Source organism: Fomitopsis serialis (assembly GCF_022376445.1).
Source record: "Fomitopsis serialis strain Sig1Antser10 chromosome Unknown B0H18scaffold_131, whole genome shotgun sequence".
In the NCBI taxonomy this organism is placed as follows: Eukaryota; Fungi; Basidiomycota; class Agaricomycetes; order Polyporales; family Fomitopsidaceae; genus Fomitopsis; species Fomitopsis serialis.
This window is the reverse complement of record NW_025955091.1, coordinates 20,975-47,282: the sequence shown is the minus strand read 5'-3', so window position 1 is coordinate 47,282 and position 26,308 is coordinate 20,975. Positions and strand designations below refer to the sequence as shown.

General features: G+C 54.9%; 10 protein-coding genes across 10 annotated transcripts; 8 read left to right on the top strand and 2 right to left on the bottom strand.

Annotated features, from left to right (window-relative positions):
* Nucleotides 1-131: 131 nt before the first annotated feature.
* On the bottom strand, nt 132-1,015 carry B0H18DRAFT_939673 (PIF1-like helicase-domain-containing protein; the record flags this gene model as incomplete). The annotated part of the gene is made up of 2 exons (XM_048041865.1): nt 360-1,015; nt 132-308 (listed from the first exon to the last, which is right to left on the bottom strand). Coding segments are annotated over exons 1-2 (768 nt in total), but the record flags the coding sequence as incomplete, so codon positions are not given.
* A 952-nt stretch (nt 1,016-1,967) lies between these two features.
* B0H18DRAFT_1140933 (uncharacterized protein) lies at nt 1,968-3,697 on the top strand (the record flags this gene model as incomplete). The annotated part of the gene is made up of 2 exons (XM_048035643.1): nt 1,968-2,231; nt 2,294-3,697. 2 exons carry the CDS (start codon nt 1,968-1,970, stop codon nt 3,695-3,697), a joined length of 1,668 nt encoding a protein of 555 aa, XP_047887271.1.
* Nucleotides 3,698-4,642: 945 nt separating this feature from the next.
* Nucleotides 4,643-5,299, bottom strand: B0H18DRAFT_1040379 (ribosomal protein S6). The gene is made up of 3 exons (XM_048030553.1): nt 5,163-5,299; nt 4,968-5,107; nt 4,643-4,914 (listed from the first exon to the last, which is right to left on the bottom strand). Exons 1-3 carry the CDS (start codon nt 5,208-5,210, stop codon nt 4,758-4,760), a joined length of 345 nt encoding a protein of 114 aa, XP_047887270.1. The 5' UTR covers nt 5,211-5,299; the 3' UTR covers nt 4,643-4,757.
* Nucleotides 5,300-5,355: 56 nt separating this feature from the next.
* B0H18DRAFT_1040377 (transcription factor) lies at nt 5,356-9,338 on the top strand. Its single transcript, XM_048030552.1, has 16 exons — nt 5,356-5,461; nt 5,578-5,647; nt 5,697-5,757; nt 5,810-6,167; nt 6,223-6,377; nt 6,454-6,592; nt 6,654-6,978; nt 7,034-7,198; nt 7,249-7,359; nt 7,408-7,483; nt 7,537-7,631; nt 7,687-7,733; nt 7,785-8,053; nt 8,190-8,343; nt 8,397-8,679; nt 8,733-9,338. The coding sequence occupies exons 1-16, from the start codon at nt 5,443-5,445 to the stop codon at nt 9,061-9,063; spliced, it is 2,658 nt and encodes an 885-aa protein (XP_047887269.1). The 5' UTR covers nt 5,356-5,442; the 3' UTR covers nt 9,064-9,338.
* A 250-nt stretch (nt 9,339-9,588) lies between these two features.
* On the top strand, nt 9,589-11,075 carry B0H18DRAFT_914679 (NAD-P-binding protein). Its single transcript, XM_048041586.1, has 7 exons — nt 9,589-9,762; nt 9,816-9,896; nt 9,946-10,177; nt 10,230-10,395; nt 10,446-10,579; nt 10,641-10,788; nt 10,856-11,075. The coding sequence occupies exons 1-7, from the start codon at nt 9,709-9,711 to the stop codon at nt 10,959-10,961; spliced, it is 921 nt and encodes a 306-aa protein (XP_047887268.1). The 5' UTR covers nt 9,589-9,708; the 3' UTR covers nt 10,962-11,075.
* A 494-nt stretch (nt 11,076-11,569) lies between these two features.
* Nucleotides 11,570-13,790, top strand: B0H18DRAFT_914674 (membrane dipeptidase-domain-containing protein). The gene is made up of 11 exons (XM_048041585.1): nt 11,570-11,893; nt 11,954-11,966; nt 12,020-12,143; nt 12,201-12,278; nt 12,334-12,388; nt 12,442-12,524; nt 12,579-12,834; nt 12,897-13,016; nt 13,070-13,170; nt 13,226-13,304; nt 13,371-13,790. The coding sequence occupies exons 1-11, from the start codon at nt 11,618-11,620 to the stop codon at nt 13,554-13,556; spliced, it is 1,371 nt and encodes a 456-aa protein (XP_047887267.1). The 5' UTR covers nt 11,570-11,617; the 3' UTR covers nt 13,557-13,790.
* A 698-nt stretch (nt 13,791-14,488) lies between these two features.
* On the top strand, nt 14,489-16,178 carry B0H18DRAFT_1215370 (uncharacterized protein; the record flags this gene model as incomplete). The annotated part of the gene is made up of 9 exons (XM_048036632.1): nt 14,489-14,665; nt 14,704-14,940; nt 15,011-15,087; nt 15,154-15,223; nt 15,279-15,431; nt 15,483-15,571; nt 15,623-15,744; nt 15,803-15,892; nt 15,947-16,178. The coding sequence occupies 9 exons, from the start codon at nt 14,489-14,491 to the stop codon at nt 15,988-15,990; spliced, it is 1,059 nt and encodes a 352-aa protein (XP_047887266.1). The 3' UTR covers nt 15,991-16,178.
* A 323-nt stretch (nt 16,179-16,501) lies between these two features.
* Nucleotides 16,502-17,341, top strand: B0H18DRAFT_1087477 (uncharacterized protein; the record flags this gene model as incomplete). The annotated part of the gene is made up of 3 exons (XM_048032173.1): nt 16,502-16,591; nt 16,649-16,939; nt 17,000-17,341. 3 exons carry the CDS (start codon nt 16,502-16,504, stop codon nt 17,339-17,341), a joined length of 723 nt encoding a protein of 240 aa, XP_047887265.1.
* A 5,640-nt stretch (nt 17,342-22,981) lies between these two features.
* On the top strand, nt 22,982-24,604 carry B0H18DRAFT_1040349 (uncharacterized protein). Its single transcript, XM_048030551.1, has 3 exons — nt 22,982-23,140; nt 23,196-23,365; nt 23,416-24,604. The coding sequence occupies exons 1-3, from the start codon at nt 23,066-23,068 to the stop codon at nt 24,149-24,151; spliced, it is 981 nt and encodes a 326-aa protein (XP_047887264.1). The 5' UTR covers nt 22,982-23,065; the 3' UTR covers nt 24,152-24,604.
* Nucleotides 24,605-25,539: 935 nt separating this feature from the next.
* On the top strand, nt 25,540-26,245 carry B0H18DRAFT_89910 (uncharacterized protein). Its single transcript, XM_048041438.1, has 2 exons — nt 25,540-25,651; nt 25,708-26,245. Exons 1-2 carry the CDS (start codon nt 25,575-25,577, stop codon nt 26,135-26,137), a joined length of 507 nt encoding a protein of 168 aa, XP_047887263.1. The 5' UTR covers nt 25,540-25,574; the 3' UTR covers nt 26,138-26,245.
* The last annotated feature ends 63 nt before the right edge of the window (nt 26,246-26,308 follow it).

The window sequence follows — 26,308 nt, the reverse complement described above, 5'->3', positions numbered from 1 at the left end:
CGCACCGCGAAGTGCTGCCAAAGGGCCGACGAACGTATGGAGGCACCCACGATCTGTCGTCGTGTACCGAAGCGGATGACGGGGCATGTTTGTCGAAAATCACCGAGAAGGACGACGACTTTGCCGCCGAAGGGTAGGTCGTTGCGCATGACGCGTCTGCACGTCTCGTCGACGCACTTGAGGACCGCGTTCTTCGCCATTGGCGCTTCATCCCATATGATGACTGAAGCTTCTTGGATGAGCTCACCACGAGGGTCATGGGGCTCGATAGGAGATACTAGCCCGTCCTTCTCTTCTTCCAGTGGAATCTGCATGCTGCATGAGCGGTCATACAGAGTTTAGGAGACGCAGTGTCGTACTTTGAACGTGGAGTGTGTCGTTCTGCCTCCAGGATATAGCTGGGCCGCGAATCCGGACGTCGCCGTAGCCAACACGACGCGTCCCTGAGACCGTAGCCTGTTGCATATGGAATGAACGAGGAATGTCTTCCCTCGACCAGCCTTTCCGTCCACGAACGCGTAGAGTGGTCGCTCCTCCTCAACAGCCTGCAGAATCTCGCTGTAGATCTCGTACTGTTCGGCGTTGAGCTTGGCTGCGGCCTTGCCAGCGCGCGAAGCCAAAATCTCCCGGTTCCTCCACTGAGCAAGTTCAACCTCGACCTCACGGCTGTGGAAGGAAGGACTCGGAAGACCGTACACACCAAGGGACTTGCCGTGCTCCTCCAGCGCGCGGCCGATCTCCTCTAGCGCCTGGTTGACGCCGATGTTGACATTATCGCTTTCCTGGATGTAGTCTTGCGCGAACGCGTCCCGGAAGGTCTCCCACGTCGTCACCGGCGAGCGGACAGACTCATTGACGAGCAAGTGAACGAAGAACATCCGGAGCTGGCGCGGGGTCTTGAGCATCTGTACAGCGTCTCTCAGCGCAAGCTCCGCCTTGAGATCCTCCATGGACAGACCGAGGCTGTTGGACGGGTCGCGCTGCTGAGGTCGTCTCGTGCCAGGGGCGGGTGTGCGCAGCGCCGTCATGGCATGGGTAGAGTAGCAGCATTGCCATGTTTTCGAGTGGGATGACGAGATATGTGATTTGACTAATAGCAGGTAAAGTTGCCGTTCAGTATGCGACCCTCGCCGGTAGCATACACGGCACTCACATGCAGCCAGGAGGCTCCGGCTTGCAGGCGATACGGGCGCACTACATGATGCCACTTTGCACACCGCTTTTTGAGCATTTCCGCAAGCAAGGTGATAGAACACTAGGAGTTATAAGTTATACAACGATTAAAGTATGTTCGGTTGAGAAGTGCCGGCAAGAGGCGCAGTGATAAACGACAAGCGAGGTTAGGATGGTATGGTCAGAGGCAGAGAATATAGCAGGACAGCAAGCAGCAACAGAGAGAGCGGTCGCTCAGACCGCGGCGAGGGTGAAGGTGGGCGACCTGTCGAAGGCAGAGGGAAGAGTTGTCGACGACCGAATTCGTCGGCAGCGCGCGTTGCGGATGCATGAAATTTCAGCTGGGAACGATCACGTGAGTTCATGCTTCGCGCACCCTGCCACGCGTCGACCCGCCGCTCGCTCCAAGTTCTACTCATCGACGACTACACTCTACGCATTACGGTTCTCGGAGAAAAGTCTTTGCATCAGCTACTCTGGGAAACCTTTGCGAGTGTCAATGTTGCGCGCCATCGAGATACGAGGAAAAGTGACGGACGTATTCGACTCATGTGTCCAAGTACGGCATGGTTACCACACCTCCCAAGGCAACGGCTACATTGTGCACTCGAAGGTTGGAAAATTGACTAATTTGGCTAGTGATGGGTGCGACAATAGGCATGAACATTGGACAATGGAAACATGGTGCAACATCGAGCCTGCTAGGGCTCACGGGCTTAAATAGCTGGACCCTCTGACCGGGTCTCTTCGTCTCCCTTAAGTTGCGCACCTACTTTCGTTACTCGGTCCATACGATGGATAAATGCTTGGACGTCCCCAGGATCGTGGACAACATAGCACGACTTGTCTATGGCAATGAAGACGATGCTAGAAGGCCGCGAAATGCTGCATCACTAGCGCGGACCTGTCGTGCCTTCCATCAGCATACGAACGATCTCTTATGGCAATACCAGAGCCACCTTGCGCCCTTGCTCAAGTGTCTACCGAAGGAAACCTGGGTGGTCAAGTACCCGCGCAAGCCGACACGAGAGGCCGGTGGTATCCGTAACGGTATTTTGGTGAGTCTTGTGGCTTCTGTGCACCGCGAGTCCTCATCCCTTGAGCACTACTACCCGCCCAGACGATCACGAGACGACCCATCGGAGATGAATGGGAGAGAATGGACACAGCCGCCAAACGAATCAAGGGGCTTTGTCTGGACGTGGAATGGCAGCGAGAACACAGTGTACCAATGGTACGCCTCGATCTCGACAAATGCCTCCCCATTCTTCAAAGGCGCTACAGTCGACGGCCCCTACTACCAAATCTCAAGTGGCTCGACTGCAGGCTTCAGCCGGGAGCGACGTACGAGTTTTTACAACTCTGCCTTTCACCTTCGATCGAACGCCTACACATCGTCGCGGACCGTTATACCTACCAAAAGTGCATCGAAGACGCGGTCGATATGTCCTGCTGCGTTGGCGAGGACGTGCCAGGACTCGCTGTCTTCTGCGGTCTCCCGCCCCACCCCGACATCCTCTCTATTACTTCTCTTTGGGGACTAAAAGAAATCCGTATGTATCTACCGCTCCTCGCAGTGCGGCCACGAGCCATGATGCATACTCTGGCGTGGCTTCCGGAGCTGAAGGACCTGATCCTCTTCAACGGCGGGAGGAACTGGGGCCTTGCGGAAGTGGACATCGCCGCCACTCCGGATAAGTTTCCTGCTTTGAAGAACCTCTGCATGTATCCCTACGACCTGGAGAGTGGGCTAGCTGTTATGCGTGCCGCAGCTTGGGCACCTCTGGAGTACGTCAAAGTCGTATACACCGGCAATTGGAATGATCAGGACGCGACGCAGCCAAGCTACACCGCCCTGGCGAACTTCCTCGCTGCCTGTGGGGGAAACCGGCTACGCCGCCTGAGGACAGTCATCATCCGCGCGCTAGTGCCTCCTCAACATGAAGACAGGCCGAAAGTTGTGGACATGCTGACGGTCAAATCGCTCTGCGGCCTGAAGCATCTGCAGCAGTTGCACCTATGCCTCCCCTGCGCGTTCGAATTCGACGATGGGGACATGCTCAAGATGGCGCTGTCTTGGCCTGACCTCCGAAGCCTACGTCTTGGGTGGCGTGCATGGGTGTGGGCGAGAATTAGCATCAGCCTCAAAGGCCTTGCGTCCCTCGCGTTACATTGTCCTAACCTCCAGCACCTCAGGCTAGTCTTCCACACGATGTCCATCGCGAAGCAAGACTTCACACACGTCTCGAGCTCGTGCAAGCTCAAGACGCTGCAAGTGGGCAACTCACTGATCACGGACCCGCACGCCGTCGCGTTGTTCTTCGAGCGCGTCTTCCCCAACTTGGTAGATGTTAAAGCGAACAAGGACGTCTGGGGCGATCAGAAGTGGGCACGGGTGTATTGGATCACATCGGAGAGAAGGAAGAGGCGTCAGCGAGATCGCAAGGGCCCCGAGCAAGCTACGGATGTAGTACTGTTACACGACGAGATCTGGACTGAGCTTGAGGCGGACATTTTCGAATAGGCTTATGCATGTATCTCACCTTGACCTCTAGTAGTAGTAGTAGTAGTAGTAGTAGTAGTAGTATGTAGTAGTATGATAGTAATAGTAGTAGAGTCCCTTATTAATATTGTCACTGAGGGCGGAGCCCTATATAGACATTACATGCTCTGGGTCTCTTCGTAGCTGCTGCTGGCCGATGTCGTATAGCATAGCCGTCCGCCGAAGGTCCAAGCAGGTATACATAGTTAAGTAGAGTAGACAATGGGGTCGAGATGAATAGAATATGTGCTGTTTTTCCCCGTTCTGTGCGCCGACCGCTGACCGCTCGTCGTCCCGCTTTTCCCTCATCATCCTTCGCAGCCTCCGAGTCCCTCAGCTCCATATCACCGTTGGCCTCTACTGGTCTGGAGTTGATATGGACCGCTTCCGTCAAGGTGGGCCGAGTCGATATTGATGCTAGTGAAATTGACATGAATCCTTCAACGCTCCTCGCAGGTCAATCTGATTTGGGCTGTATTTATTCCTAAGGAGAACATACTTACTTCAGATCCATTCGCTCGATTCAGAACTCATCGATTCGAGACTAACAGAGTGACTGCAGAGAGCGCATGCGCACCTCGCTCTCTTCTGGCTCCAGGGCACCGCCGTTGCGATGTTTTGCACCTTTTCTGCTTCCTCATCTAGTCCTCCCAGTCTCAGTCACGAGGAACTCTCAAAGGCGGGGACAATCACACTAGTAACGAAGATGCTGCAAAAATGCGGACATAGCAAGGCGTGGACTAACCGTGGGTGGGAGTGTCTGGAGTATCGCGACAGACATCAGGAGGGTAGAACACAACATCTACCCATCGGCTGCTGTGCAGGCCAGCCAGGACGTATGAGCCGCCACGAGCCATTTTGGCACAGCTTGCGAACGCCTTTTGTGAGAATCAGGAAGATCATATGAGATAGTCCTCGGAAACCAGGGAAAGATGCATGCAATGAGGATTATGATTCAAAGAGGATTATGGTTCTATGAGTATGAGTACAGATATGAAGCAAAGGAAACCTGCCCCGAGCGTCGACAGTCGGCCGGAATCGATCACCGTGGCGTAGTTTTTGACGGGGGGGTGACGATGTTCTCGACCTTGTCCCCGAGCTTGAGAACTGTCCACCGTACAACACTTGGGTCAGCCCGCATGAGATTGTTGAGCGTACGGAGCGTGCGAGGAGATGCGTCGAAATCCATGGTCCAGTAGCTGGAGGCGAGATGCTCAGACACTGGGGACCGAGCCAGCGAAGGTGTACTTACTCGCCAATCTGGTGGTATTGCTTGTGTCGGCGCATGCGCTGCGGCAACGTTTTCGTCCCCCACGAATTCAGCCTGCGCACAACTCCTCCCCTATCCCAGACTTGTTGCACCGTGCGTTGCACGAGCTCCTTTATGGGTCTCTGTCGCCGACTTGTTAGCATACATGGGTCTCCGCGAGTGTGATAGTGTGCCTACATATTCGTTGTAATGCGCCGTGATACATAGCATCTGATAGAACGGCATGCTGGATGGGTCTCACGAGTTGCCCTGAGTGAAGCGTCGAAAGGGACACCGTCGCCGTCGTGAACGTCGGCAGCGAGTCTGAAAGTGGCAGACCGTTTTGGAAGGTGTAGCGCGGCCACGTGGAAGCCATTAAAATACGTTGCACACCGCGTCCACACGACCAGCTCATCATCTCCTACCTTCCCTCCTTTTATTCTCCTTGTTATATCAAAGCTTACAGCTCGCTCCAGACATGGCGATGAAGGCAGTGTGTATGACATTCATTTCGTAGCGTGCTCGGTTGACGCATACGCCCAGGTAGTGAAATGTACGCATATCTAAATCACCTGGCAGCCGTAACATGCCCTGAACATTGTCGAGTATCCAGCTGTGATCTCTGGCGATTCTCTAGTCTTGCGCGGAAACCCGGGGCCTCAAGGACAACTTCCCAAGGAGCGGTACGTAACACACACTACCAAGCTTCGCGTGAAGTGACGTACATCGCAGTGTCCTCCACCTTGCAGACATTGCAGCGCCCAGGCTCGGCACTCAGAGCAGGGAGGACGAGGTATGTCTTCCGACACATGTAGCTCATCTTAGTACTTGACGTGGCGATGTAGCCATGGGCCTTCGAGTCTCGCGAATTCCTGCGCGCCTTCGCAGTCGGCAAGCCAGTGACCTTCACCGTCTCGCACTCGCTCCCGCCTAACGAGGACGTTCCGCGTGACATCGGCGTCGCGCAGATCGGCGACGTGGACCTCGCATCCGAGCTTCTCCGCAACGGCTGGGCAAAGCTCAAGGACATGAAGCGGGAACCAGCGGAGGACGACCTCCAGAGGCGCGAGCTCGAGAGCGAGGCGAAGGCCGCCGGGAAGGGTGTCTGGAACCCGCACGGGCCGAAAGCGCGCACAGTACACTACATGATGCCCACTGACTCGCAGGGGTTCATCTCGGAGTGGAAGGGTCGTCCCATCGACGGTATGCGCGAGCAGCCGTTGCTCATGCCATTCATCTTGACTGACCACACATGCAGCAATCCTCGAGCAAGTCAAGGACGGTTCGACAGTGCGTGTCCGCCTGCTCATGCCGGAAGGTGATCATCAATTTGCCAACATCGCCATGGCTGGCGTGCGCTGTGCACGTGTCGCCAGTAAGCCGGGCGAGACGTCCGAGCCTTGGGGTGAAGAGGTGAGTTGTCGTCGTCCCAATGCTCTGCACAGGGCACATCTGTTCATGTTTACGAACGAAGAATGGTGTCTGTTAGGCCAAGTTCTTCACCGAGATGCGTTTGCTGCAGAGGCCTGTGCGCGTCGTACTCCTGTCGCTACCGAACGCTACGGCAACGCCGTTCCAGGTTGGGGCTAACACCGCTCCTCCTCCTGCTACGATCTTTATTGGCACTAGTATGTCCCGCTATGTTGCGTCCGTCAATTGACATCACTGATGCGGAGCTATTGCCCTCAGTCTTGCATCCTGCCGGCAATATTGCTGAGTTGCTCGTTGCATCCTGTCTTGCACGGGTCGTCGACTGGCATGCTGGTATGCTCGCCAGCAGCGGAGGGATGGAACGCCTCCGTGCAGCGGAGAGGACGGCGAAGGAGAAGCGGCTGTATCTGTACGCGAACGCCGCTGCGCCCTCAGCCAAGACGAACGGAACCGCTGTGAACGGGGGCTCTCGGACCTTCGATGCTACCGTTATACGGGTGTGGAGTGGAGACCAGATCTCCGTGACCGACAGGAATACCGGTAAGGAGCGCCGCTTGCAGCTTAGCTCGACGAGGGCTCCAAGGTAACTCGATCTGTATAGGCTAGAATTGCATTTGGTTGATAGGCATCTTTCGTAGGATGTCGGACCCCAAGCAGGCGTATTATGCCCAAGAGGCGCGCGAGTTCCTGCGTAAACGTCTCATTGGTAAGCATGTGAAGGTGCAGATCGACTTCATTCGCCCGAAGGAAGGCGAGTTCGAGGAGCGGGAATGCGCTACTGTACGGTACGGCAACCAGAACACGTGAGTGACACCACTCTAAGATGGTGGTCCATACTGACAGCGTTTGGCAGGAACATCGCTGAGCAGCTCATCGAGAAGGGGCTTGCCACCGCGCTGCGTCACAAACGCGATGATGAGGACCGGTCACCAGACTATGACAAACTCATGGCTGCCGAACAAGCGTAGGAGTCTGTGGTTGTCTCTCTTGCATGCGCTCACCAGCATCACAGTGCCGCCGCAGAATCGAGAGGGATTCACTCCGGCAAGGACCAGCCATCTCCGAAGCAGCCACTGAACATCTCCGAGGTACGAGCTTGGGTACATACGTTGCGAACTTGGCTCATTCATTTGCACACCAGTCTCATGGCCGCGCCGCACCCTTCCTGAACAGCTTCAAGCGGTTAGGCAAGATCCCCGCGGTCGTTGATTACGTCGCCGCTGGCTCCCGCTTCAAGTATGTAGACCGTGTGCTTAGTCTCGGTCGTCCCCTGACTCTCGTGTACCTTCAGGGTTTTCTTGCCCAAAGACAACCAAGTCTTGACTCTTGTTCTCAGTGGTAGGTGATTCTTCTGAGCGCTCATACAACGGTTCTGAGTGTTATATACAGGCGTCCGCGCACCGCGCACCGCGCGTAACCCATCGGAGAAGAGCGAGCCGTACGGGCCGGAGGCATCGGACTTCGCGACACGGCGATACATGCAACGCGACGTGGATATTGAGGTTAACGAGGTCGACAAGTCTGGCGGGTTCATCGGTTCGCTGTACCTCAATAAGACGGAGAACGCTGCCATCACGCTCGTTCGCGAGGGTCTTGCGACGGTGCATTCGTACTCTGCAGATGGCTTGCCGTGGGCGCGCCAGTTGTACGATGCGGAGGTGAGTCTTCACTCGATTTTAACGTCTGCATGGTGTACCTAAAGCCCACACCTATCAGGAAGAAGCCAAGCGCGAGAAGCGTAATGTAATAGTTTCGCCTGAACAGTATAGATCGTCGAAGCTGACGATGACCCAGATTTGGAAAGACTATGACGAGGAAGCGGAGCAGGAACCCGTACCGCAGGACACCAATGGTGATGCTCTCAAGCCGGAATACCTCGATGTTATTGTCAGCGACGTCCGAACTAAGAATGGCTTCGCTTTCTCCATCCAGATCCTCAACACAGAAGGTATCATATCTTCCCAGGTACCTCCGATGGCTGTCTCCTGACGACGTTCTCAGGCATCGCATCCCTTGAGAAGCTCATGCACGACTTCTCGCTGCATCACCAAGGCGCAGCGCCTGCGGCGAGCTTCATTCCGAGGGGTGGCGATCTAGTGTCAGCGAAGTTTTCCGATGGGTCATGGTACCGAGCGAGGGTCCGACGTGCATCGCCAGTGAAGAGGGAAGCAGAGGTGACCTTCATTGACTACGGAAACCAAGACACGGTCAGCTTCGCGAACATCCGGCCTTTGGATCCCAAATTCCGCTCCCTGCCCGGCCAAGCTCATGATGCACGACTGAGGTACCTTTTCATTGCACGCCAAGCATCTGCAGATAGCTGACTGAGTCTCCCAGTTTCATCAAGCTTGTCGGGCCAGAGAGCGAGTACCATGCAGAGGCTATCGACCGATTTCGCCAGCTCGGAGAGGGCCGCAAGCTGATCGCAAACATTGACCACCGGGAAGGCTCGCTCTTGCATCTACGCCTGTTTGACCCCAACGACGCCGCAGCCCAGAGCGACCCCAGTGTATCCATCAACGCGGACCTGATCCGCGAAGGTCTTGCTACCATCGACCGCAAGACTTGCAAGTACCTGTCTGCTTACCCCAGTGTGGTCAAGGGACTGCAGCAGGCCGTCGCTACCGCGAAGCGGGATCGGGCGGGCATGTTGAGTTGGGCGACGTAGAGGAGGATGATTGAGCTCGTGCTCCCAAAGCACTGAGCTATCGAAATGGTCGGCATGTATAGGCATACGCACGACTGCTGTTGATAATACACTCCCCGCTTAGGTTTAAACAAACCGCTGAGCCTGGAAAGAGGAACCACACTCTGCCATCATGTGGATAGCCTTATCATCCTCAAATATTACGGCCCACAAAGCAGTGCAGCTGCAGTGACAACGATGGTTCTTCAAGTGGACCACCTTGTGTCAATGGCAATCTGGCACGGACTCAGATCAGCCACGTCTTCGCTGCATCCTGAACCGTGCAATGAGTCTTGGCAAAGCTGCTAACGAGTAACCACTGACAATGTGAGACAGTAGTTGCTTATCTTGTCGGCGCGTGTATCGTTATCCAGTGAGCATTTCCGTCTGTCTTGCTATGTAAGATGTCAGCAGAGATTGGTTCAGTCGGCGAACTTTGATTTCAGTAGTGGAGCATGGGACCGCGACCGCCTCGGACTTAGGCATGGGGCCATAAGGCAGCCATATCGCCACCACAGTATTCCCGGGTGTGACTCCCTCCGGCTGGGACGATATCAGGGGCCAGTATAAGACCTGGGGAATGCTTGACACGCTTTCAGTGTCCATTCCGTTTTCCTCACTGAAGGCATGAGCAACCCGTTCAACATCACGGATAACCTTCATCACGATGTGTACTCAGCAGTGCGCCGTTTCCCCGTTCTTGCGTACATTCTGGATGTAACTGACGGAGTTAGATTGACCCGCGAGGTGTCTTAAAGGACTCTTGTCAAGGAAAGTCGGTGCTTGTCACCGGCGCAGGGCGCGGAATCGGAAAGGTACGCTCGGACCTCTACTCTGCGTAGAGTGCGTGTTTAGAGCGTCAAGGCCATCGCAGTTGCATTCGCGCTCGCGGGTGCTTCCAACATCGTTCTTACCGCCCGTTCGCAATCTGAGCTGGAGTCTGCTCGCGATGACATCCTCTCAGCGCCCCAGCTTAGTGCGCCTCCCAAGGTCCTCGTCCAGGTAACGGACGTCACCTCCGAGGACTCCGTTAAAGCGCTCTTCGATGTGCTAGCAAGAGAGGGTGTCCACATCGATGTCCTCGTGAATAATGCTGGTGAGTTCCAGTCAGTGTCTCAGTCAAAACAAGATCACAAAACTGGCCTTAGGTTACCTGGAGAAGACTGTCCCGGTCCATGCTGCTGATCCCTCAGAATGGTGGAAGACGTGGGAGGTCAATATCAAAGGGACGTTCCTCCCGACGCACTACCTCTTGAAGTCCGTGTTTACTACAAACACCACCGCGCCGACACCGATAACCATAATCTGCACATCGTACGTTCCTCGGTGTTCTATATATTGCTTGCTTAACCCTTGTCACGCAGGTCAGTAGGCGGTTTACGTACGCGCCCGGGCTTTAGTGGTTACCAGACCACCAAAACCGCAATCAACCGCTTCGCCGAATTCCTGCACGCCGAATACGGAGAGAAGGGTGTGCGTGCGTTCGCGTACCATCCAGGTTGGTCTTGTTGGATCCACATCTGACTATCTTTCCGATGTGACACACTTCACTCTCATAGGTGGCGTCTTGACCAAGCTGGCTGAGTATGGCATGCCCCCGGAGACACACAATACCCTCCTGATCGACAAGCCGGAGCTGGCGGGCGGTTTTTGCGTCTTTCTCACTGCTCCTGGGAAGTATGTGGATACAGATGTCTTCAGGGGAAAGTGAGTGGAACAATCTGGCGTGGGAGTCAAGAACACCCGCTTATTCTGCATTCCTTGTCCCCGATAGGTATATCTCGTGCAGTTGGGACGTGGAGGACATGGTCAGGGAGGGAAGAGAGGCTGCAGGTACAGAGGGTGAGGATAGATGGTTGACGATGAAGCTGGTGCTTTGAGAGCATATGTCGAATGGGTATCTGTATACGTGTCTTCACATGAGAGCAAGGAAGCATGGCACGAACTATCTCTTGTCGTCAAGATCGCACGGATATGATAGACGCGCTCGCGCTAAAGTAGTCTTCCCTAGGCAGACCCTAAAGCGACCGCTCTGAGTGGGGAAGGAGACCTCTTCATCAATGGGGGCGTGCGTTAATGTCTCGTGAGGTGGTAGTCATACTTGAAATGCCAGCCGGATGCCAGCCATGAAGGTGCACAGCGTAGCGATGTTGCTTTAGTGAAGGAGGACATAGCGAAGGTGAGGGTCTGGGAAAAGTCTGGATCGCGGTAAAGTAGGAGCCATAAGCGGGAACTCAATGGATGGCGATTGAAGGCGACTCGTATGAAAGCTCGACCGGCACAATACTGTAAGATCCAGGCAATAGTAGAGGACTTGTGAACCATCTCGACCTAAGTGAGAGTCAGGAAAGAAAGGAGGTCGGAGGAGCCGCCAGACGCGACGCGTCAAAGCACGTGCAAGTGACGCGTTGACGCGTGCTCCCGACGGTCTCAGGCTACGCGTCGCTGCCGACCCGCCACAGCGCCTGAGGTTCTGTCAGTGTTTCCCAAACGTCTCGGTGTCTCTTCCACCTTGTCTACGACGCCCAACACACCGATGGCGACGAACGGCGAGCGGGATCCCCTTCTCGGGCCTCCTGGCGAGCCCAACTTTGCCCGCGACGCCGATATTGGCGAGCATGCCGCGAAACGCGCTGCTGAACGGCGCGCTGCTGTCATTCGAGTAGTGACCCACGGCACCCTGACCGTTGTGTTCTTTGCTGCCCTGTTGTCGATGTTCTTCTTGTGGGACAAGATTGGACGATTTGCAGGCGCGCTGCCAAAGGACCCGGCAAAGGCTGCACACAGATTACTGCAGTCAGCCCCTGTCATTGTACGTCTACCATAGTACTCAGGAGCGACAACGGTTTTAACGTCGTCGGACGGAGTGTAGGATGGTCATATAGGTAATCAACCCATGTCACTGGTGGCAGACTGGTCTCTGAGCGCGCATTCTTAGACCTTCCTGAATTCGCCCGGTCGGTCTATGCCAACAACGTCTCAGCCTTCGATCTCAACACACCCACTCTTGGGCACGTCGACATCCCCCGTCTTAAGAAGGGCCAAGTTGGGGGCTTCTTCTGGTGAGCAGTGCGCTTCGCTTCACTCTGCACCAGATCACTTAGTCAGCTATTGCTCAGGTCGGTATACACAAACTGTCCCGCACATGCTGGCCTGGACGACGGCCCAGACTTCCTAAATGCTACTTGGCGTGTTCGGTATGTGTCTAGTTTGTTGACTTGCGTGTCGTCACTGAGCACGGGCACTACGCAGTGACACGCTGGAACAGATCGATGTTGCCAAGTTGCTCATCAACCGATACCCTGAGGTGAGTCTGAGCGTGAGCTTGCGGAGCAGGCCTGCACACTCAAATTTCTACAGACATTCCAACTCGCTACGACATCCGACGAAGTGAAGTCCGCCATTTCCGCCGGTAAGATTGCCAGCCTACTCGGCGTGGAAGGGTGAGCCGCACCCCCATTTTCTCACCATCATCTTGTGAATGCACCGCGATTCAGCGCCCACCAACTGGGCAACTCGCTCGCTGTCCTGCGACAATACCACGAACTCGGCGTGCGCTATGTCACACTGACACACATGTGCAACAACGCGTTCGCCGACTCTGGCGGATACCTCAAGCCGATCGAAACGAAGTGGGGCGGGCTCAGTCCGCTCGGATACACGCTGATCGGGGAGATGAACCGTCTCGGTGTCATCGTCGATCTGAGTCACACCTCAGACAACACCGCCCGGCAGGCATTGAAACACACAAAGGTGCGCATTCGCTCACCAGATTGAGATCCAGGATGCGGCTGTACTGACTGGCTTACCTCTAGGCGCCTGTTATTTGGTCACACTCGTCTGCGCGCTCTGTGCATAATGTCGCGCGTAATGTACCCGACGACATTCTAGAGCTGGTCGGCACTACCGATGGTAAGGTCGACGCTGTTATCATGGTTTGTACTTCCACCAGAAGCGCGGCGTAAGGAGACTGAAGGGATTTGTGCAGGTGAACTTCGCCCCGCAATTCGTCGCGGACGAAGGCAAGGCAAACCTCGAGGCCGTCGCAGACCACATTGATCACATTGCTAGCGTCACGGGCAGGGCACAGTGCGTATAAACCACGCAGCATCTCTCAACACACTCGTACTCACTGTGCCCACAGCGTTGGCCTTGGCAGCGACTACGACGGCATCGAAAGCACGCCCGAGGGGCTCGAGGACGTCTCCAAGTACCCTTCCCTGGTACGTACCTGTTTGTCGTGCTATTCACACCCTTCCTTGTTTCTCACTAATACTTTGTGTGAATAGATCGCAGAGCTGTATGCGCGTGGCTGGGATAGGTTCGATCTTGCTGGCCTCACGGGCCGGAACCTCCTGCGCGTCATGGCGGGCGTGGAGCGCGTCGCGGCGGACCTACGGGCGCACGGCGTGCCACCTGCGCTGGACATCTACGACAGGCGGACGGACTTGCCCTCGTCCAAGCCCGACCTGTGAATCTGATGCTTATGGAATCGACGTAGGATGGGACTGGCGGATACGTACAGGTATCGACGTCATGGTGTGTTCTCTCTGCGGATTGCTATCGCTATGTTTTTTCTCAGCTCAGCACTGTCCCGACCTTTTACTTGCTGTATCAAATGCTACTTTGGATTTCTCGCTGTTTGGGAATCGGTGAATCTCCCTGGGTTATGGTGATTGGTCGTTTGCGCGATTGAAACACGTGTCATGTTGAACGTTGAACTGTGACTGCGTTCATGAGGTGTGCAAGGAGAGGCACAGAGATGCCGATAAGATGGAGCGACAACCTTCACGCGAGCACGATGCCTATATCTGTTGTAGACTGGACATGCCGGCCGATACTAATCTGACCTGATTTGTTTACGAAAAGAAAGTACCGACATACCCAGGGCAGACTTCGTCTCTCGTTCCCGGACGGTGCGGCTCCCATTTTGTTTGCTTCCTGCTCCACTGAAAGACCTTGTGTCATCGACAGCAAATATGATTACCTGGGGCATTCCGTTTATTGCGAAATACCGGTTCCACGCAGAGCGATACGAGACCTTTATTGAGTGGTGGGATACCCACACCGTGCGGCGACCTATTCGGCTGTCACAGTGACCCGAACCACCTTAGGCACTTTAGGCGACCGTGGACACTTGGTCAGGTCACCGTCAGACCGAAATCCAGTATGTATCACTGTATGTATGTGGCTTTGAGTAGAATCGGATGTCTTGTCGCATACTTATGTGATAACCCTGCCAGTGCCACTCAAACACCAAGGCAAGTAGCCACAGACGCGGCATATCACGTGGAATTCGCGTGACCGTGTATGGCTCTTCAACAGAATCAACATGATCGCGCGTAAGTTGAGTCGCTTTTCCCTATTTCACTCACTCATTTCATCTTTGCTTGCCACCATTCTCAATATGTCGTTGAGAAGATCCCAGCGGTTGAAAGATTTGAAAACTCCCAAAGCGGCTATAGATGCAAAAGCACGCTCAGAGACCGCGCGTGTCAGTGAGCAACGCGTACAAGGCCGCCGGCGGGGTGGCCTCAAACTCAAGGACATGTTCAGCGACATGCCGACGGATATAATCCATGAGGTGAGAACGGGTCTAATGAATAACGCCGCTTGAAACAGTCAAGGCTCGCTATTCTGACGACACCTGCCGACGTATACTTAGGTTATTTCGTATCTTCCGCCACAAACCTGCTCAGTCTTTCGCGGATTTCGAAGACTTTCCACGCCTTCCTGTTCAAGAAGAGCTCCGCCGACTATTGGAAGCGGGCCTTAAAGACAATTGAGCGCGCACCGCCATGTCCTCAGTGGCTGATTGAGCCAGCGTTCATTGCGTTGATTCTCTTCCCTGTCTGCATGGTAAGCTAGACCAGGTTCGGTGGACTAATGTCTTCGGGTGATTAATGATCATCTTCCTGTGTTCGTGAAGGCATGCGGGAAGAAAAGGCCTGCGCCAGTGTATTGGGCATTCTTGATGCGCATTTGTGATTCTTGCAAGCCGCGGCTGTGAGTTCAGTTCACATATCGGCGTCATTGGGACTGCCATTGACATGCCGTTGCGAACTCGAACAGTGTGATAGATCAGTACGAGCTTCTTGACAGCGATCGCATCTGTGCTATCCCTAGAACTATTCTCAATCTGGTAAGCTGGCTGTTTTACTAGCATACAAGTCGAGCGTTCTGATCAAGCTTCCCAGGGCCGGGTCACTCGGTACGGCAGAGCATACTGCCTCCGCGATGAAGCCCGGGAAGCCATCCATGCTTGGAAGACGTTTTCAAAGGACGAAGACACGGAAGCATTGGACAGATATATTGAAGAAAAGTCTGAACGCATCAAAGAGTTATCAGATGTAAGCCACGAGTTCCATGCCCTCCATATGACTCATCTCTCCACGACTTAGTTCCAATCATTATGCCTGGTTTGGCTCGAAAATGAGGAGGCTTTGCGCGCGCGTGAACGGGACCGCCTGCAAAAAGAACGTTACCAGTTGTACGTTGGGTTGGACCATTCGTCCCATGCGTCGCTGATAGTTTGGCTCAGCATCATCTCTAAGCTCCAAGCGCTCGGTTTCGAGCCGGAGCTGCAAAGGCTGCAGCAAAACAGAATGACTGTTTTGTCCAATCATACTCTTGTGCGAGTACCTGAGCTCTTGACGGACCGCAGTGCGTATTGGCAGAACTCTCTGCGCCTATGCGTTCACAACTTGACCCACTTCCACAGGCTGGCGAACTATTCAGGGCGAGCTGGTGAAGCTTATGCAGAGCCTTCGGACATCCCGTCTGGCCTACGAAGCGGAACTCGAGAAAAAGAGTTAGTCGCCTTACTCTAATCCAGCGAATGACAGGCTGAATCGTTGACCCACAGGTAAGGCGACAGCGAGAAAGCGAACGTTGAGAAAGAGAACATGAACTCTGTAGCGACTTCATTTGACCGAGCTCAAGCTGAGGAGCTACAACATCATGCTATGCTTATCACCTCGGGATACCGGACCTCACATTATTCGTGGACAACGTTGCCACTGTTGTCGTGCACATAATCTCGTGTATCTTAGTTGTGCATTAGCTTGCTTGCGCAATGCGAAATGCCATGCAATGTGCGTTCTGCTTACTTACGTTGACCCCAGCCCAGAGAGTTCAAGTTGGCGGCTGCAAGGCGGCTGGGCGGAGACTCGACGCGTCGCGACGCCGCACGCCGACGCGCGGTGTGACGCGGGCACGTGGGCGTGAGCATGGGGCGTGGCTGGCGTGACGTCAACGCGGGGTCGGGCGACGTCTGAACGTGTCGTCATCGCGAAGACTGTCTGCGCACAATCGCTCAAAAGGCGTGGCGCGTGTTTTCCGTCCTTCTCACCATCTCCCTCCTCACATCCCCGATAGCTCACTTCACGACCTGTAATCTATTTTCTTCACGACCACGACCATGTCTACCGCTTTGCTCCGGTCTCAAGCTGCTCGTTCTGTCGCCGCGTCCGCGCGCGCGACACCTGTGTTCGCGCGTGCAGCGTACCCAGTATGTCGCACGAACCATATGAGAGTGAGGATGGTAATCTGATCTGCAATTTTACAGCATGTTCGCACATACGCGGTCACTCCTGACCCAACTCAGCCAACCGACTCGCCAACGCCGTCAGACGTCCCCAAGCCCGAGAAGAGCAACATGCTCTGGATCCTCGGCGGCGTGACCGCGGCATCCGTTGGAGCATGGTATTACTTGAACATGGAAGGGGAGAACGTCCACGAGAAGCGCCAGAAGGATGCGGAGGAGGCAGCGCAGAAGGCAAGGGAATTGAGCGACGCAGGGAAGCGCACCGCGCAGGATGCTGTCAAGGAAGGCCAGAAGGGATACTACGACCTAAAGGTGCGTCATATTTCCACAAATATTCTACTGTGCTTCATCCATTCAACGCGAGCGCTGTAGGCCGCGGGCAAGGACAAGCTCCATAGTGCGGAAGCAACCGCGAACGAGTATGCGGCTGACACGCGTGGCACGGTCACGAAGCAGTACGACGCGGCCAAGGCGTCAGCAGCAGACACTTACAACGCCGCTACGGCGAAGGTGGGCGACGCTGAGGCTGCCGCCAAGGCGACGTACGCTGATGCGAAGCAGAAGGCGAACGAGACGACGCAGAGCTGGGGCTCATGGTTTGGGAGCTGGTTCGGCTACGGCAAGAAGAAAGCGGAGGCGGCAGAGTCCAGGACTGCTGCTGATGTAGCCGCTAGCGCGTCGAAGGTGCAAAGGGAAGCTGAGAAGCGGGAGTAGACTGTTGGTTGTAAGCTCAATGATGAGTGAACTTTCGTTGCATCTTGGATGTAAAACGCTGCTACCTCTTGTGTACTTATTCTCGATATGTTTTTGCAACTAGTGTGAGGCGCGTCCTAGTGTATGGCTCCGACGCAGTTATCGGCCAGGCTCGCCAAATACCGCTACTAGGCTGGCCAGGAAAATGCTTGCATTGTTGTCCAGTGGAAGCTGAAGCATAAGTACCTCAAGCAGGACGTATACTGTCCGGCTGGGACAAGTTGGCCAAGTTAAGTCGCTCGGCCAAGAATACTGCGTGCGTATTCAATTATTTGGCGAAACACAGCAAGTGCTTGAGCGCATAGCTAGAAATCGCTCCCCGCGTGTTATGTGCGAATATATTAAGAGGAAAGCAAGCAACGTTTAATAGAGGTACGGTGGCTGAGATCCCGGCCCGATACAGTAAATCCTCCGGCGAAGTCCGGGATCTCGTTCGGGCAACTGTCGTGGTTCGTCACGCGTCACCGCCATGCTCGCCGCCACCATCTCTTCAAAGCTTCACTGCTGAAACCACCACTACGATTGGCGCTTTCCTCTGCCGTGTAGCATCCCTGACGCCCCTCTGGCGACCTTGATCAACGAGTTGTGCTCACGGCGCTTCAAAAGGTTTCGTCTACCTGGTATTGAAACGGACTCAAGTATTATGTCGCAATCAGGGCTGTGAGGCTCAATAGTGAATGTTCTGACAAGATTACGATCGTCTGGCGCAAGGCTTATGCACTATTATGCAATGGCTTATCAACGGACTGAAGCCACATTGCCAAGGTACGATCGAGTTCCAGGAACCCGGGCTTGTTACATCTTGATGTGAGGCTTAATGGTACATTGACAGGCTGTGCAGATAGCCGTCTGACGGTTGTCTCGGCCGCAGCCTCTGCGGGCAGCCTCCAGAAAATGATCTACCGTGCGGGTCGCAGGTAGTGCCTACTATCTTGTGGCTACTATAATGGTCCGGGGACACTGCGCTGCGCGCTTTTGTAGGCGTGGAGTCCGCACATGACTGCCGGCGAGGATGCTTTGATGTCCTCTTCCGATGTGTCTGAGCTGATCGTTCACATTGTAGTGACGTACTGAAGTCTAGTCAAGTACCTATCGTTTATATGTGGTAGCCTTACCGTGGTACCACTCGTCAGCTGATCACCAAGTCGTGCGCCCATGCAGGATACGCTGTGTCTTCACAATATGAAAGCTGTTCACTCGGGTCTGTGCCGTGATCTTGGTCCTCGGACGATCAGACGTCAGTCATGTCCCGCTCTCACAATGCCATCACATGTGTATCCACATGTGAACAACCCCACACCAAAGTCGCTGAAGGTATCCTTCAACATCTCCTTCTGATCTCAGGTGAGCCGTCCGCTCACGTTACGCGCTCGCATTGTTTGAGAGACCGGATAACAATCTGGACGCAAACACTGTGCTGTCTACGTGGTTTTGCAACATGATACGACTCTGGGCAGCTCGGAGAGCAGCCACCCGGATCCCTTGTTGGGGCTACTTTTGACCGATGTTCAATAGCTGCTACGCTTATGCACGACTCGGCAGGGTATTCACAAGTCCGCTTGCGAAGCATGCTAACTTGAACTGACCGATGTCGCCACGCGAAGCGACTACTTGCCTACGCTTGCAGACCAGGACTATTGTAGGCTATTAGGTTTGTGTACACATTTGTTTGCCCGTCCAGTTAGCTTCCTCCGGTGAGTCCCTGAAGTCGACGGTCACACATTCCGCGACTGCGTACACAGGTGGTGTAGAGCCGTAGACCGCAAACGTAGATGAGGAAGTTGCCTCAACTCCGCGATGTTATCTTCATACCTTGCCCGCCGTCAAGGATGGCCCGACCAACCAGACTGATTATTCTGGACTGCATCGCGCCACCTCCTCCCAACCTCGGCAAGGAGCTAGACACCGATAGCTCGGGGCGTTCGCAACGTATCCTCCGCGTGCAAGCCGAGACGCATATTGAAATTGTCGGTTTGTTTTGCGCCTCTAGCAGCTGTCCTTCGATTACCGAACCTATTTCCCTACACAAGCGTAGGTGCTGGTCAGTGAGTAGGGAATCTGGCTTGTATGGGATCTTGCTTGCCACATTGACCGCAGATTGCTGTAGCCTTTTCTCTCGACGTATACCCGTCCTACGAAACCATACGGCGTCCGTCGAAGCGACTCTCACCTGTCCGTCACCCGTTTGTCATCATGCGCATCAACGTCCTCCCCTCCTTGCTATCAGGATGGCGTTCACTCTTACCGCGCCTATTCACCGGTACGACGATGGTACCTTAGTCTACGTCGGGCACTATACGGGACAACAGAGCTTTCAACCTAAAGGACGCAAGTGAACTAGCGTCGAAGTGCGAAGTGGGGAAGCCTAGCATTGAACACGATTTCGCTGGGTGCCAAAGGGTGGGGCATCGCCAACACCGACTCGAAGGAAAAACAGTACAACAATACTCGCCGGGCGTATAGTATGGGATCCTGGACGAAGTTCCGCAACCAGAATCCCGCTTCGCCCGCTCAGCCTGTCGAGCCAGCTCGGTCCGTTGGGCTTGACGGTCTCGGCAGACAACCTCCTGGCAACACGTTCGAGGAGGATACCAAAAGGCCTAAGAAAGCCAGGAAGAAGCCCCCCCCCCAAGAAAAAACAGACGACACAGCAAACCACATAGCAGCCGACCCAGCAGCCGACCGGCGAGGAGGAGATCAAGGCGAGTGAGCCTGGTACCGGGGAAAGTGCGCGAATAGCACGTACCTGGCCGCCAACCATGCGATCAACTTCCTGCGCACCGCAGAGGACGTCTACAGGGCGATTATCCTCCCTCGCGCAGAGACCTAGTCCGCAACATGTTGAACCATGCGGAGGAGCCTGCGGAGCGCGAGAGGCAGGCTCAGGCTGAGAGCAGGGACGTCAGCTGGCATGGCGTCAAGGAAACCGTGGAGGAGTCCAACTGGCACAAGGTTGACGGAAAAGATTGTGGGAGGCGTTCTGACCGTCGCCCCGCTCCTTCGGATTAAATCGAACTAGAAGAGCTGAGAGAGTTGGACTAGGAGTTCATGACATCGGGGGATCGGACTCACTTCGAGGACTGGGGCTCATATGATAGCTGGTCTACTCATTTCTGCTTGTACGTCGTTTGGCACGATCGCTGTCGAGGACGATTGCTGTAGTAAAAGCAAGATCGCTGTGGGGCCTTCGTGTACATGCATTAGCGGTCAACGAGGATTGTAACAACAATCTCGACGCTCATCGTCGCTCTACACGAAACGTACATGAGTGACGGGTTTATTGCGCATTGGTCTTGGTAGTGAGTGTATGACCTACGGGCGAAGATCATCTGGAATCCGCAGCGAATTCTGGGCCAGCATTGACTACATGTACCCTTGTATGTACTGCCACGGCGGTAGTAATCTATCCATTCAACTGCTAGTAAGCGGGCTTCGAACCGTGGCATGGCACCATAAACCGCTGCTTCCAATTGCAATGTTCAGGTTGCAGACATCCGACGAAGAATGGGCGAGAACAATCCCCTGTAATTTGCAGTGAAAGAAACGCAGACCAGTGCAGCGGCGGAATTCAGTGAGTCTCATGTTTACCGTAAGTGCTTGTCGGCAGTACTTCGGTGTTTGCCTGTACAGTTCTCCGGAAAACTCCGGTATCTTGTTCGGGCAGCTGTTGTGGTTCGACGCGCTGTCATCGCCACCCTCACTATCGCTTCGCTGCTCCATGCTGTCCGCACCCCGGCTACAACTCCAATGTGTTTGATGATCGAGTCCTCGCTGGCGACGGTTACAGATTGGCATTTTGCTAAGGAGGAATCGCGTACGGATCGCATATGCCCGGGCCTGGTCTTCAAACCTCACTAGCACTCAGTACTCAGTACTCAGGTACCAAGTCTTCTGTCGCGCCTCGACTCCAAGTCATGCACTGACTCCCGACGGATAGGGGTTTACCTTCAATGTCGAGCTGCCCTCCGACTATGGCGCAGGCTGTGCAGATAGCGACTAGGGCCTGAGCCTACAGATGTCATTCGTGTCCGCGTGTCTACGAGTGCCGTATATCACCCCAAGCGGGTTGCTGACTGTGTGTTTCATCAAGGTGTATGGACCGTCGTGAACCCGGGCCGACTGCTGCGGTACGAGCTCAATCAAGGTCAGGGTCGACACTAGACTCGGACTGCAGGCGATGATAGGCTCTGGTGCTCTCTTCGACCGGTCGGTGTCGATCACATGCGTCCCAATGCAACAGTCCGACATCTGGTCAAAACGCTGCACTTCTAAGTAGCAAAGGAAACATTGTGTGATTGGTACGCACATGTATCGAGCTGGGTGAGTATCCACTCTCCCCACAGAATTGGAGAGTGTCGACGGCCGGCAATATGCTGATGTGTAACTCATCAGCACCTCCGCGAGAAGTTCTGGACCTCGGGATGATCCTGGCTGACCGCCGCTCAGCGCTCATGAGGCGGACCTGGAGCATACACCACTCGGCACCTGCGTGCACGCGAGGCATCGGATCGCATGCGCGCACGCATGATGCGCCATGTGTAACGCAGGCTGGCCATTTGAGCCAGCGAAAGGCCATTGTTCGCGCTATGCTCCTTCGAACGTGTATACGACTCACAACAGTCACGATGTAATAGTCCTATTTACGGGAAGCCATCACATGTGTGCACCCCTAGCATCGAGGCTGATGATTTTCCTGAAGCATTTCTCTACGATCTCAGGTGAGCCGTCCACTCAATGTTGCGTTGTCGCGTAGATTGAGATTGCGATCTGAGCAGGAAAGCTGTGCTGCCTTGTGCTGCGCGCGTGTAACGTGACGGTATCGTAGTCGAGACGCTCGAAGAGCAGATCCCTGAACGCTATACCGTTGTTGCGCCGGCTTTCAGCTGACTTTCAAGAACCGATGCGCTCAGGCGCGACGCGAGGGGGGGCACTCACGAATTTGCCTTGGAAGTGACCAATTGACTGATGCCGCAGTTTGCCAAATTGGAACGGTGCGTTCCTCGATCAAATGTAGCATCAACAGGCGCTTACTCACGTAGTTGCGGTGGCTGCGTGCACGGTGACTGTTAGTTGACAAATCTGACAGTGACCTTCCGATGTAGGTTCATCGACGGCTTTGGGCGTGGCGATTTTGGTCTCGTGCACGTTGTTAACGCCACACCCGTAGGGGCTGAGATGCGGTGCCGGAAGCCCGGAGCCTTCCGTAGCCGGACACAGCCATGGTCCCCCGATCACCGACAGCAGCTCTGCGGGCAGGATTATGATGGATTGTTAAAAAATGCGTCCTGTTGGTTGTTGACCATGGCTTTGCAATGGCGGGAAAGCCTCACGGCAACTCATTTGTGAGCTAAAACATCATCTCTTTATGGGGCTCCGAGTCGAAGTCTGCTAGGCCGAGCCCCTGGTCGCGGGTAGATGCGTACATGATATGCGCATCATTGATGAGTCGATCAGGCATGGAGGACTGCTAAACGATACGACATGGGCCCGTTGGTTCCGGCAATCTCATCTGCGTACCTTGCTCGCCAAGGCAAGTCCGGTACAACCAGGCGCAGAATGATGGTTTTGGACAGACCCGCGCGGTCCCCCGTCCACTAGGCCTTGGCGCAGCGCCGTACGTGCGGAGCGAGCTGGGCGAAAGCGTGCACAGCGCACCGGCGTCCGAGATATATATGAGCCATCAACATGCTCTTGTACCCGTCTAGCTCCCGCGCATTGGATCGCGAGCCTCGTTCCTTACACGAGTATAGGTGCTGGTCGGTGAGTAATGACATAGTCCGCGAGTACGCGTTCTGCTAACTTCTGAGCGCAATAGCCTTACTTATTACGACATACCCATCCTCCTAATCCTGTATCTTACGAAACCGCACGACGCCGTCCTCCCTTACGACATAAAGCTGTCTGTTCCCCGACTCTCACCATGCGCTTAACGGTCCTTTCCGTTGTTCTTGCTATTGCGTCCACCTTCGCCGCGCCGATAGACCGGTACGTGACGGTGATCCAATCAACGCGGCGCTACTGACTCGTCCACGCAGTGACGACCTTCGCGGCAGAGCTATCAAATTGGAAGAGGCGGAGTCGACGGCGGGCACGGCGTGGAAAGCAATCTCGCTCGGTGCTAGAGGGTGGGCCCTCGACAAGTCCGTGGAGGAAAAGGAGCGACAGCAAGAACAGAAAGGGGAATACCCACACCTAGCTCGACGGCTCAAGATCCCCAAGATCCCCAAGATCCCCAAATTCGCTCCCAAACCCAAGGCTGCTCCCGTACCCAAGCCCGCTAAGCCCGCTCCCAAGCCTAAGCCCGCTCCCAAAAAGCTCACCAAGCCCAAGCCCGCTCCCAAGCCCAAGCCCGATCCCAAGGGCAAGGGCAAGGGCAAGGCCGAGGCCGAGGGAAAGGGCAAGGGCAAGGAGGGCGAGGGCAAGGAGGGCGAGGAAAAGCCCAAGACCAAGGGAGAGAAGTTCAGGCACAGCCTAAATAAGGCTCTCAACTTGGGTCTGGACGTCGCCGGCGCCGGGGGGGATGTCTTGAGGGCGCTCATCACGCGCAGAGCACTCGTCGAAAACATCCTGCCTCGCGCGGAGAAGCTTACGGAGCGTGAGAGGTACGCACAGGCTGGGAGCGGGGCCATTAGCTGGGACGGCATCAAGGATAAGGTGCATGAGGTCACTCACTGGCACAAGGCCGGCCATGTCGAGAGTGAGATCGCGACCGTCGCGTCCTTCGCTCCTCTCCTCATCTTTCGCGACGCCGAGCTGGATGAATTGGATTAGCGGCTCATGGAGCTGGACTTTAGGGAAACGGGACCAAGTTGGGCTTGGTCCTATATTGTTGTTGTAGTGGTCATCTGGGGACTTCCTGTCGTGTACGTGTATTGTTGATCAATCAAAGCTGTATGTACAATCAAGCTGACTCGGAGGCTGTCAGTACCGTCGCATGAGTACCTATGAGTACGTACTATAATCCTCCCTGCTGCTTCGCCTCTTCAACTTCATAGCCTCGTTCAACACACTGTGCCGAAGGATCATTGGCCTGATATCTCAAGCACTCTAGCAGTAAAATCCACCGTACGCCCCATTGACCGATGCAGTCGACTCGTTTCCTTTTCGACTATCCTCAAAGAGGATGTGTTTATGGTCTGCCTAATACGGGAGACTACCGCCACCGATTGGGTTGGCATCAACGGGCGCTTCCGCATGTAGTTGTCGTGTTGGGGTGTGCGCAGTAACCACAACTCTACTGGGTAAAAACTCTGACACTTAACTGATACTCGGATTCCTCTCTCATGCAGGTTTTCGGGACAACTTGTGCGGTGCTGAGCAGGTCGTTGGCGCTGTGCTCGTAGACGCTAAGATGCAATCCCAAGAGCTTGTCGTAGTCGGACACAGCTAAAGTCCGCCGCATCACGGTGAGCGCTGTAGCCAGGCCTGCAGGCCCATTCCATGTACGGTCTTGCTTGCTGTCGGTCCTCACGCGGTGACGTGAGGTGGCGACCACCTATGACTATTCGGCCTCCATTCTGATGAGAAGCATGTCGCATCGTCCAGTTCTCCCTGACATGGGAATGCTCACACTGGCAGTGCACTGGGATACTCCTTGCCTTCTCTAAATGGGCAGTCTTCAGACTTCTTCCCTGATTCTGAAGCTTCCTTGACACTTGTACGTTGACCGTGACATGTTCAGGTTCCAGGGGATCTTCGAGCGCAGAGCGAGACAGGGCGCTGCGGTAGAGCCAACACAGGTGTCATCTCTCATTGGCAGTACCTGTATTGAATGTGAGTTGTTGACATCCTCCCGGCTGCCGATGTCAATCAGATGGATGCGATTCGAACAGACAGACAGTATGCCACAGCACCGTACGGCCAGGTGCGGCCACCCCTTACAGCCTGAGTTCGCTCAGCGCGAGGTATGTATGCAGCGAACACCGAGCGCTGGACTCGGCGCTTGCAGCGACACATAAAGGACGACACCGAGCACTTCGCTTTTCTAGCTCCCAGCCCTTCGATTTCTAGCGTGCGGGTATACTTCAGCACTGGTGCTGGTCGGTGAGTCGTGTTGTCGACCAACGTGTAATGTGAGCGCTGTGCTGATACTTGTCATGACAGCCTTGCTGGTTGCATTATACACGTCCTTGTGAGCCCTACTTAACGAACACGCACGACTCTCCCCCCCTTCACATCTCACTCGGCTTCCATCATGCGTTACACCATCGCACTCCCCATCATTCTCTCTGTCGTTTCTCTTGTCGCAGCATTCGCTGTCCCTATTCAGGAGTGCGTCGTTTTGATTCGAGTCCCGTTATACTGTCACTGACCACTCGTGAACACAGTGATGATGTCTACGGAAGCGAGGCTATCAACTGGAAGAAAGTTGGTCAAGACGCAGAGACGGTCGGCAACACGGCGCTGAAGGCCATCTCGCTCGGCGCCAAAGCCTATCCTCTTGTAAAGCCCTTCATCCGTGAGGATCGTGCCGCGGTTCCGCTCAGCCGGCGCAAGGTTAACTGGCACAAAGTCGGCGACGCCGCGTACACCGCCAGCAATGAGGCGATAGACGTCGCCAGCACCGCAGTGGACGTCGCGAAAGCGATATGGCGTCGCGCTGCAGAGCTTGAAAGACTCGAGGCGCATGCAAACCTCGCTGGGAGCGAGGCGATCAACTGGAAGCAAGTCGGCCATGTCGCGGGTAAAGTTGCAGGGGACGCAGTGAGCATCGGCCCCCTCTTCTTTCGCGATATGGAGCTGGAGGAGCTGGATTAGGTGTTAATGTTAAGGGTTCACATGGGTTCCAGTACACGGGAGCTCGAACAACCGTTATATAGCCTTTTACGGTACGTCATGGCTGTCGACGGAAATGCACTGGCAGTCGCGTACTTGGTTCAACTTGGTTCGTTCGTGCGTGAAGTAGACTCGACAATAGGTGGTGACTCA